The 12,335-nt window shown below is 40.9% G+C and overlaps 1 protein-coding gene across 1 annotated transcript in view; it reads left to right on the forward strand.

The window, feature by feature from the left end:
* Positions 1-11,652, forward strand: part of LOC311050206 (uncharacterized protein) — a 12,512-nt gene extending 860 nt beyond the window's left edge. The window contains exons 2-8 of the mRNA XM_084064189.1: positions 10-310; positions 4,065-4,202; positions 4,877-4,979; positions 6,191-6,347; positions 6,645-6,736; positions 7,178-7,468; positions 10,181-11,652. Coding sequence (XP_083920315.1) covers positions 13-310; positions 4,065-4,202; positions 4,877-4,979; positions 6,191-6,347; positions 6,645-6,736; positions 7,178-7,468; positions 10,181-10,541 — 1,440 coding nt within the window. The 5' untranslated portion in view covers positions 10-12 and the 3' untranslated portion in view covers positions 10,542-11,652. The remainder of the gene's footprint in view (positions 1-9; positions 311-4,064; positions 4,203-4,876; positions 4,980-6,190; positions 6,348-6,644; positions 6,737-7,177; positions 7,469-10,180) is intronic.
* The last annotated feature ends 683 nt before the right edge of the window (positions 11,653-12,335 follow it).

The raw sequence follows: 12,335 nt of genomic DNA on the forward strand, positions 1-12,335 counted from the left end.
CATCAACAGGATATGTCGTGTTCTTGTTGCTGTGTGCCAGGTTCCTCTTGGCTGTGTTCCAGCGCCGGCGGCGACGACACTAAATGTCTGGTGAAGAATAAGTTCTCCTCCAGAACAAGAACTACACTAGAACCACATCCTGGACCACCTGATCATCTACAACCACCACGATCAGAAGGAGATCCCCAGGAGGAGGAGAACCTACAGAACCAGCAGGAGAACAACATGGACATAGAGGTTCTGAGGGAACAGTACCGCTGGACCAGAGACCAGCAGAGAACCGAGACCAGAGTGCTGCTGTTTAGACAAGGTGAAGGGTTTATTATAGTGGAGTTCTCTATAGGACCAGGGTTCCTTGGGGAGAGGGTGTTAATGCTAAATATAAGGTGCTTACCCCGGTTGCCTCAAATGTTAACCAGTGGTCCGGAGTCTTTGTGCAATGTATTAGTCCGTATTTTTCCATCAGATCAGTGTTTTAGTCCCGTCAGTGGCCTAACGCCATTTTACCATTGTGTTTACATTGACTGTAATTCCGTCTTTCACCGGATGCGCCCCGCTACTACCGCCCTAAGGGAACTTTCCGACAGAATCGTCCACAGACGGGATTAAAACACTTCTTTATTGACGATTACGGGCTAATATATTGCACAAAGACTCCGGACCGCTAGTTAACATTTGGGGCAACCGGGTAATTACCTTATATTTACTTGTTTGTACATATACGGAGAAGTACGGGCTTTACTGGTGAAAGTGCAAGGGCGCAATGGTGGGATGGTCGCTAAGACTCTCGTAGATATAAAAAGGTAAAGCTCGATACAAATGTATCTACGATAGTCTAGATCCAAGGCTATAGGTTCCTCGAATTCTAAATGGATCCTTACAAGGTCTGTAACACTTGTCAAGAGTTTTAGAACATTTTAAAAAAAGTTTGAGAACTGCCCTAAAACCTTAATGCTCTGCCAGGAACAGGGGATTTCCCCATAGACTGAACTGTAGTTTAATAATAAAGCAATTACAGCCTATAATTTTAACACAAGACGAGTATTTTAGGTTGTTGAAAGGCTTAGTTATTGTCCGTGGTGGGAATTAATTCTCAATTTCAATCAGAACTACACCTGATGTAAAATCCACTTTTTTGGGGCAGAAAATACAAATAAAAATGTCCATTAAAAAAAAATACATATTTAATTATTATTATTATAACCATTATAAAACAATAATAGCCTATACATTTTTGCTACTCAGCCAAACAAATGACGGTTATTTTAAGGTTTGTTGAAAGCCTTGTTTATTGTCCGTGGTGGGAATTAATTCTCAATTTCTCTCAGCTGTTTGTGTAAAATCAACTTTTTAATATTAATCATGTTAAGACGGATAATCTGTGATTTATAATGTATATAATGTTTACTGCGTCATGATACGACGCTCTGCGTCGCCTCGCTGAAAAGAGCAGATCTACAAGCTCACGTTGATTTATAGCTTTATTGTTTAAAAAAGTTGGTTTATATTTTTTAAAGCAGATGTTTGGATTTTTTTATTTGTAACTTCCTGGTGTGCGCGACGGGTGGGAGGAATACCAAAACGCTCGCCCCAAAATACAGTCGCCCCCCCGGGGGAAATCCCGCAGTATTCACCTGGTATTCCCAAACGTAACCTCAGTACAATTATGCCTAAAACAGGTGTCTTCAACGTTTTCAGCCCAAGGACCCCCTAGTTGATAGAGAGATGAAGCAGGGACCCCCTCTATATTGTATAAAATTGTGTTTCAGACCAGATTAACCTTTTTTTTCTTGGTCTGATCTTTTTTCCCTCTACGACTATATACCTCTTTGCCAAAAATAGCAGATCTACAAGCTCACAACGGCTCGCGCTGCAAGGTGTTGTGAGCTTGTAGATCTGCTATTTTTGGCTAAAGTTCTCCTCAGAAAAGGGATGCTAGGTTTCAAGTGGTTATAATGCGAAAAAAGAAATCCTATCACACAAAAAATTGCCGGACCCCCTGTAGTAACTCTGAGGACCCCCTAGGGGTCCCGGACCCCCTGTTGAAGACCCCTAGCCTAAAACCTAAACTTAACCTCAGTAAACTATGTCTAAACCTAACCTTATCCTTAGACTAATTTCTAAACTTAACCTCAGTAAAACAAATACAAGAACACAAGATCCACTGGTGGGGGGAAAAAATGGGGGTGAGCGTGTTTTGGGACGAGGCTTCCGTTTACCCTTGTGGGAGGTGTGTTAAACACGCACACTCACTCTGAACTGGAATTCAGTGGTTGTGGACAAAGAAGCCTTTGTGTGTAAAGTCGATTTTATTTTTAATATCAGTCAGTTATTGCTGAATTTTAATTTCGAGTAATTTTCCAAACATTTAATAAACAAATATTTAAAAAAAACATCTGAAATGTTCCAAACTGAGAATAGACGATCTAGAAGCATGTAGAGTAGAAGATGAAGATGATGATGATTATTATCATTATTATTATTATTTCAAAACATTTAAAAACAAATTCCAAACAAATTCACAAAGTTTCATGAATTTAAAACAATTTCCTGCATAAATAAATGAATAAAGAAATCAAAGAAATTCCTTTAAATTAGGGAGGCAAAACAAACATAAAATAGCAGATCTACAAGCTTACAAAGCTCCTGGCATATGGGCCTCAGGGCTCGGCAAGGCTTACTTTACAAGCTTACAACACAACGCATCGCGAGGCGTTGTAAGCTTGTAGATCAGGGGTCTTCAACGTTTTCAGCCCAAGGACCCCCTAGTTGAGAGAGAGAGATGAAGCAGGGACCCCCTCTATATTGTATAAAATTGTGTTTCAGATGAAACTTTTTTTGTTTACTTGGTCTTCTCTTCACCTATACCTCTCTGGCTAAAGTTCACCTCAGAAAAGGTGGACCCCCTGTAGTAACTCTGAGGACCCCCGAGGGGTCCCGGACCCCCTGTTGAAGACCCCTGTTGTGTAAACCCTCCAGAAAAATGTGATTATGCGATCGCAGAATTTACCGCATAATCATCAAAATGGCGCATAATTATGCGGGGGTAACGTTTTTTTTTTAAAGTCTGCATCGCATCGCATAATATGCGCATCGCATAATATGCGCATCGCATAATATGTGCTTCACATTGCATATTTTGCATATTTCGCAACTTTTCACATATTTCGCAACTTATCACATATTGCCTTATATTGCCGCATATTTCACAACTTTCCGCATATTTCGCAACTTCACGCAATTTCACCGCATAAAATTGCAAAAGAACCCGCATATTTTATCGCAAAATCAAGGATTTTTGCCCGAGAGTTTTAGCCCGCATAATCAAGAGTTTTAGCCCGCATTATCAAGAGTTTTAGCCCGCATAATCAAGATTTTTAGCCCGCATAATCAAGGATTTTTGCCTGCGTTTTTCTGGAGGCTCTAGTTGTAGATCATATATTTTAAATGTTTACTTTTTCATAAGTTCCTGGATTAAACATACACACACAAATACTACACCAGAGCTACTCAACTTTAGATGGCTTAGGGGCCACTCAGCAAAATACCAAAAGTCCAAGGCCGCAAGCTAAAAATGTCGGTCCAATTTTGGATTTTTCGATTTTGTAACACACTACACATTGTTGTTATAAGAAAATGTACATTTTGACATCATATTCTTTTCAAAATGTACTAACTTTTCAAATGTATAAAAATCATTTGAAAATAGCAGATGTACAAGCTCACAATGCGTCGCATCGGCTTGTAGATCGGCTATTGTCAAATTGCCAAAGTTTAATAGGGCTGTAGTGGTTAATGCATGTTTTGTAACGATAATCAAAATCTACAAAGTAACTGGTAACTGAAGTTTTCGAATAATTGTGGTGGAGTAAAAGTACAATATTTGCCTCTGAGATGTAGTGGAGTAGAAGTAAAAGTACTGAACATTGGAAGTACTCCAGTAAAGTAAAAATACCTTAAAATCGTACTTAAGTACAGTGCTTGAGTAAATGTACTTAGTTACTTTACACCACTGATGTTATATACATATATATTCTAAATGTTGTATTGTTTATGGTTGTCAGTGTCTCAGGAGTTGTGTGAAGCGGCCAACATCATCCCCGTATCCCAGGGTTTACCGTTGCCATGGGAACCCCCTGCTGCCAGCCCCACCCCCTGTGGCACCCCCACGTTGACCTCTGACCCCTGGCACACTCATCTAGGTACATCTATGCATTACTTGTTCAAATAATGAAAACGTTTTTTCTATATAAAGAATATTTATGTATCAATGTACTTAAAGGGATAGTTCACCCAAAAAGACACCCCACAGAGACTTGAATTCATGGACATTTTTTTAGTTTTTGTCACATTCTTAAGTCAATAATTTGACGACCAGGGGACCGGTATAGGCAGCGGTTACGGTAGGAGACACAAAGGAGGCTCTTTGTGTCTCCTACCGGAACCGCTGCCGGTCATCAAATTATTGGCTTAGGAATGAGACAAAAACTAAAAAAATATCTATGAATAATCGATAGGAAAAAGGTCATTTTAGGGGTGAACTATCCCTTTAAGTTCCTTGCTAAAAATAGCCAATACAAGCTCACCAACGTGCTGTTTTCACTATTTATGCGATGTTTAAAAATGTGTGTGAGAAACATTTCACCAATAATCTATTTAAATGGATTAGATTTCTTTGGCTATTGAAAAATAGCAGATATACAAGCTCATAGCGCGGCACCGAGTGCCGCGCTATGAGCTTGTAGATCTGCTATTTTTGAAAAATCGTGATTTCTTTTTTTTTTTTCAAAAAACTGTTAGGATTTAGAAAGCGTTTTTTAAGAATGGCCTCAGGTCGGTCTTAATGGGTTAACTTTTGCACGGCTACATCCTACAGGCCTGCACCGACGAGCCTGCCTCCATGCTGGAGGAGGTGTTTCGCTCAAACCTGCTCCCCCTGCAACTGGTACCAGCTTCACCAGTTCCTCCACATGCTCCTGGTTAGTTGGCTGTCTGTCTCTCCTACTCTTGTTTCCCTCTCAGCTGTCCTATACTGTCTGTCTCTCCTACAATGTCTCACTCTCAGCTGTCATACTGTCTTGTCTCTCGCCTACACTGTCTCCCTCTCAGTAGCCTGTGTCTAGTACTGGCTACTGTAAACGCTAAACAGATCTACTAGTACAAACTATGATTGACTTATGTTCATCTACACTGTATTGCACTTGAAGCCACGGTATGCCTGGATTCTATGTATGCTGACCGATACCGTTTTGCACTTCGTGTAGTTTAGATTTTGACCCATTAAAGCCGGGAAAACATGTCATTTTAGATTTTAGCATTGGATATTCAAAAATATCAGATACTGTATACAAGCTCACAGCGTCTCACTTAGTGCCACACTGTAAGCTTTTTTGAAAATCTTTGAAAAATATTGAAAGTCCGAGAACTACTGATTTAGACAGCATTTGTATATTAAACTTTTGGTCATCGGGCAGAGGCTCTGAGCCACTATACTGCTACACTAGCAACAAACAAACAACATGTTGTCCTAACAAACAACATGTTGTCCTAACAAACAACATGTTGTCCCAACAAACAACATGTTGTCCTAACAAACAACATGTTGTCCTAACAAACAACATGTTGTCCCAACAAACAACATGTTGTCCTAACAAACAACATGTTGTCCCAACAAACAACATGTTGTCCTAACAAACAACATGTTGTCCCAACAAACAACATGTTGTCCTAACAAACAACATGTTGTCCTAACAAACAACATGTTGTCCCAACAAACAACATGTTGTCCCAACAAACAACATGTTGTCCCAACAAACAACATGTTGTCCCAACAAACAACATGTTGCTGCTTGTACTTGTATAAGTTAGTGACATAATAATAATAATAATAGGTTTTTATTGTCTCCACGGGGATATTTGTCTTCACTGTCTGTTCAGCAGAAAAAAACACAACCATGTAGCACAAGCACACAACACCAAAATACATGACTATACACACTATACACACAAATTCATCCTATTGGCGAGGCAGTTTGTTTAATGCTGCAACGGCTGAGGGGACAAAACTTGTTCTAAAACAAACCCTTTCCCATGAGTTCGAAGTAGCGATACAGGGGCATGCACGGTGTCATTTGTTATAAAACCTTGTTGGCTGTTGATTATTGATGTGTTGTGTTGTGTTGCCCTACAGGCCGGCCTCCTCTCTCTCAGACACTACCAGCTCCTGCCAGCAGGGGGCCAGAGTCAGACGCTCCTCCGTTGACTCCACAACATCCAGGAGGACCGTCATCATCTCCTCCTCAGATGTGTCTGCTGGAAGCTCAATGCACAGCGGCACCGCCTCCAAGGTGATGTCATCTGATCTGATTACACCAGCTGGTTCTAAAACTCTTTTTTTCTCCTATGGATTAGTCACCCCTTGGAGACTTGAATTCATGTGTATTTTTTTTGTTTTTGTCGCATTACTAAGCCAATAATCTTATGACCAGCGGACCGGTAGGCAGCGGTTCCGGTAGGAGACACAAAAGGGTCTCCTTTGTGTCTCCTACCGGAACCGCTGCTGGTCTTGGGGGTGAACTATCCATTTAATGTTAAGAACCTCCATAACTCTGAGTGTGCAAATGTACACTCTCACCTTTTTTTAGGCAGAAGAGCCAAGCGATGGGTCTCCTCAAGGTTCCCTGGAAGGTCCCGGAGAACCTGCTGCAGAGCTCCACCATTCCACACACCTCTCAAGGTTAGCATAGTTGTACACTTCATCACATTTTATTTTTATTTAGTTTTTTAAAATATTTTATTATTTTAGTTTTGAAGTTGAAGTTTTTAAAATTGTATTTGCTAGTTTGTTTATTTTTGAAAAGTTTTTGAAAAGGCTTAGTTACATTTTTTTTTATTAGTTTTATTTTTTTATGGTACGGGGTATTTGTCAAGGTTGAGATTCAAAATGGTATTTAAAAAATGTATGTATTACATCTGTAATACATACATTGTATTCACAGTTAAAACTGAAATGGCCGATATATTTCATATACATGCAAATCACTAGACTCATTAGATTTAACTGTTAGCTAAAATGTTTATTCTAGCTTTCATTACTTAGTTTAATAACATTGTCACCTCTCTAACAGTTAGTTTGAGTCAACTATAATGATCTTGTCACTCTTCTTGGTGGTTCCAGAGAGTCACCAGAAGGTTCCCTCACAGGTTCTCCACGACGACGACAACAACCCTCCACGTTCCCGCGCTACGCCTCCAGAGAAGAGGAGGAGCTGGAGGAAATGGACAGCTCTGTGAACGCGTCCAGGGACGGTTCCACGGCCGGTTCTCCCGGAGGTTCTAAAGACGCCTCTGGTGAAGGTTCCGCCAGCAGCTCTGACGAGGGCTCCACCCCCACGCCGCGGTCCGTCTGCAACTCTGCGTCGGAGGGGACGGAGAGCCACGGCGAGCAGGGGGACGACTCATTGGACAGGCAGGGGTTCACACACACATTTCTTTTTAACCAAAGAATTGTCAAATTAGGCTACATAACTGTTAACCAATGGTGTGTTCTAGGTTTCTTTTCGAAGGGCATACGATAGTTATTCCCTGCACGACGCATAAAGGCCATACGCTCGCGCGTGGTCGATGGATGAAATGGTTAGTAGACGATATCCGCTTTTGTTTTCAAAAAGTTCTGCACGGCATACTACGTATATTCACCTGTTTCCTAGGCTGTGTGTGCATCACTTCCTGTCGATCTCATTGGATATCTTTGGTCATCTGACCAGTTTCATTGGATTTCATTGGATCAAATCGACAGGAAGTGATGCACACACAGCCTAGGAAACAGGTGAATACACAGATTTAGAAACCTAGATACCTCATTGGCCTCTGCAGTTCATTGGAGCGACATGCTTGGTATGGTGGCCACCATATTTCCGGGGGGAACGGGCACTGGCCAATCACAGCGTGTTGACTACTAGCCAACCACAGCGCGTCTTTTCCAGGACTTGTCAGAATCTAGTTGTCCCGCCCCCACCTGCGTCTGATTGGCCAACTGAACGCCCCCTTCTGTGACGCACACGGAAATTTCCAGCTGCCCCTCAGAAGCGGAAGTGCGTCCGCCATACATACACCTCAGAGCCAAACGAGGCGTCTACCTTTATATGTCTAAGAGCGTAACACGGTAGAACACACCACTGCTGTCAACCCATTTAGACCTGTGGTCGATTCTAAAAACGCCTTCTAAAGTTTTGGGAAAAACGTGATGAAATTATTTTTGATTTTTTTTTAATCATGTTGCTATATATCATGGAAACCTTGTGTGTCCAACACTGTTATTTTGTTTTAAAAACAAATTAAAATAGCAGATCTACAAGCACGTGCTTGTAGATCTGCTATTTTCACTACTTTTGTGCGACACTCTTGTGTGATGAAGTACTGTAGGGCTTTAATTTACGAAAAAAACATACACATTTGAAACTTGCAGATACAAGTTTTCTACCAGACAGTGACGATGTATAGTAAGAACTAAAATGACACGGATGTTTTCCCGGATTGAAAGGTATAACATCGTATAGGCTTTCCAGTTCTAAATACTCGAGCGTCACCTAACAAAAAGAACAGATCTACAAGCTAACACGATTATTAACAGTACAGGTAGTACATTCAAAGGCTATGCTAAAAGGATATCCGTAATTAAAACAATAAACAATAAATACAATACAAAACACATTGGAACTAGACGCGTCGCAATTCCGGGGAAATTGCAAAGTGTGGTTGCGCCGACGCCGGTCGGACTATCATAATGTCGTCTGGACAGGTTTATCGCAGGGGTCCATAGATCACGTGTACCGATTTGTGTGAGATTTGGAAAAAAATTGTAGGAAAAGGAGCAAAAAGTGTGTTTTGAAGAAAATTCAAAATGGCGGAAAATCTATCCTGACGCAAATGGGCGTGGCCTATATGGGGAGCTGCGTAATGACCCAAGGAATCTAGGGAAAAAGAAATTTTGATTTTACGACCTACGGTTCAAGAGTTATAGGCCAAAAGGTAAAGTGGGCTGTTATAGCGCCACCATGTGGCCGACTGGTGTGATTATTTTCATAATAATTTCGCAAAAAACTATTAACCTCCCCTCCAAATCTTGTAACTGTAGCCCTTACGGTTTCCGAGAAAAAAATACTTGAATGGGAGTTTTTGCAATTCCCATTAAAGTGGATGGGGAAATTTAATGCAGAAATAAATCAATATCAAAAAATCTATCCTGACGCAAATGGGCGTGGCCTATATGGGGAGATGCGTAGTGACCCAAGGAATCCAGGTGAAAAGAAATTTTGATTTTCGGACCTACGGTTCAAGAGTTACAGGCCAAAACGTAAAGGGGGCTGTTATAGCGCCACCATGAGGCCGAATGGTGTGATATTTTTTTTAATAATTTCGGACAATATTATGAATTATCCCTCCAAATCTGATAACTCTAGCTCTTACGGTTTCTGAGAAAAAAATACTTGAATTTGAGTTTTTTCACTTTTCCATTAAAGTGGATGGGGACATTTAATGGCACTAATAAATTAATATCAATTAAACTATTCAACCAATCTCTTAGCCCTATACACGCGCACGATTCCCGATTTAGACGGTCATTTTGACATATGGCACAACATTAGGGGATAAAAACTGTGGGAGGAGATGCGTCTGAAAGAAAGTTTATCTATAAATAAATAAATAAAGAGTATAGAGTACTATAGTCTGGTTGCCCTGTTGGGCAACCACACTAATAAAGCTCAGTTGAATCATATCAGGTATATTTACAGAGAAAGGAGGGGCGGGGCTCAGAGGATTCTACTGTCAAAGTGTTCAAGTAGTGAAACTATGTTTACTTGTATTTTTAAAGGACAGGAATACTTTTAGGTTAGTTTTGAGTTCGGGTACGGAGTTGAGAATGTCTTTTGGTAGGTCATTCCACAATTTGGTGGCAGCGTAGTAGAATGCATTTTTAAGCATATTTCATATAATTATAGCTAGATATTTTTTTATGAACAAAATCAATAGCCCGAGAACAACGCACAGCGGCAAACCTTTTCCAAAACAGTTCCACAAACCTTTTCCAAAACAGTTAGATGAATTCCACAAACCGAATGCATGGAACTGCATGGAAAACATTTTTCTAATTATTGTTATTATTTTTATTTTTTTCCAGGAATGTCCTGACCGTGGGAACACTGGACACGGACAACAACAACACGGTCGCCATGGCAGCGGTGGTGGAGCCGGTGCCAGACAACCACCACAGCCAATGGAACGGCGGCAGCGGGAGCTCATCGGCGTCTCGGGGTTCCAGGAAGCTGTCGGCCCCCTCGCTCATCCGCCAGTCCAGTCTGGGGGGCTGCCAGCCCCCTCGGACCCCCTCGCTCGCCCGCCAGTCCAGTCTGGGGGGCTGCCAGCCCCCTCGGACCCCCTCGGCCCCTAGCCTACACCAACACTACTACCCCTTCCCCAACAGGAAGACGCCCAGGAAGTCTGAGGCTGCCAGGAAGCTGGGAATGTACTCCTCGTTCTAAAGCTCTGGTTCTCAAGCTTAATTTGTTTTTGTCAAGTACCCCCCCGCCCCCCCCAAATTGATATCTATACCTTAATATCTATATATTAATATCTATAATACCTTACATTAATTAATCACTTTCAACCTGGTGACATTATTTTTATTATGTCATTATATAGGTCAACATAAAAAGATATAAAATGTAAAAATAGATTTACAAGCTCGGAACACGTTGCGATGCGTCGCTTTGTGAGCTTGTAAAGCGACAATTTTCTGTATTTATTTAAAGTTTTTGTTTCACAAGAAAAGCTAGATTGTCTTTATTATCCACAAGCGAAAAACGTTTTGCTCAGGTCAATGCATACATTCAAGACAAGACGTACATAAATATACACCACAATTAAAACACCCAGCAAAGTACTTTTTCTATTCTATAAAAGGTAAAATTCTAAATTTAAAAGAAAGCAATGTCCTCTCCACACTTCACTTAAGTAGCACTTAAGTCGTCGCCATTTTTCTTAAAGGGATAGTTCACCCCCAAAATGACTTTTTTTCTATCGATTAGTCACCCCATTTTGTCGCATCGGTTCCGGTAGGAGACACAAAGAGTCTCCTTTGTATCTCCTACCGGAACCGCTGCCTACCGGTCCGCTGGACATCAAATTATTGGTTTAGGAATGAGACAAAAACAAAGAAAATATCCATGAATTCAAGTCTCCATGGGGTGACTAATCCATAGAAAAAAAGTCATTTTGGGGGTGAACTATCCCTTTAAGTTATGCTTCTGACCAACAGCATAGAAATGTAACCTCTGGTATCAGAGGAAAAGCCTGTGATATGTCATAATGTTGTTATATATTGCGATGATGATATGACTCGTGATAAGTAAACACATATTGAAGTATAGTTTGTATACGATGTCTTTCTGCCTTATAGGTTTACTGTTGACATGGAACCCAAACGTGTGTGTGTGTGTGTGTGTGTGTGTGTGTGTGTGTGTGTGTGGTTCTCAAACTTTTTCGTGCCAAGGACCCCCACATTGATATGTATTTGCCCACCTGAAAATATGTTGTGCCAGGGACCCCCTAGAAGCAAAGATTTGAGTTCTAAATGTTGGCCATTAAAAAGGTTTGCACACATTTTTGAGATTTAAAAAAAATAGCATATCTACAAGCTCATAGCGCGGCACCAAGAGTGCCGTGCTATGAGCTTGTATATCTGCTATTTTTGAATAGCCAAAGTATACAATATGGATAAAGTGCTTAAAACGATTGTGACGCTTTTATTAACAAATTTGGCTGGGGACTCCCTGGTACCCCCCCAAGGACCCCTGGGGGTCCCCGGACCCCACTTTGAGAACCAATGCTGTATGCACACACTGGAAAAAAAGAAGAAAGAAATGTATTATATTTCCATTCCAACAACATGGTTTCAGTGAAAACATTGCACCTGATGATTACAGCTGTTATTGAAAACTCTATTTAATACCAACAATTAAACAATACAGTAAACAATATCCTTCACACCTGGATCATTGAAATGCAATATGTATGTTAATGTTGCGGTGTGTATATAACGGATGTTCATATTGCGATGACGATAGTCTTTTGAATGTCGTGCAGCCCTAATAGTGTACACGTACCCAGTAAGTCAGTGGTTATCAACCCTTTTCATATCAAGGGCCATTATTTATTCGGCATTTGAGCCACGGAACCACCGTTTGATGAGATTTAGACTCTCAGACCCCCAAGACTTAGAATATGTTGTACTATGCTGTGTTGATGTGGTACCATAGGAGAGATAACAGATGAAC

The sequence above is a fragment of the Gymnoscopelus microlampas genome (genome assembly GCF_963454915.1).
Source record: "Gymnoscopelus microlampas genome assembly, chromosome: 8".
In the NCBI taxonomy this organism is placed as follows: domain Eukaryota; kingdom Metazoa; phylum Chordata; class Actinopteri; order Myctophiformes; family Myctophidae; genus Gymnoscopelus; species Gymnoscopelus microlampas.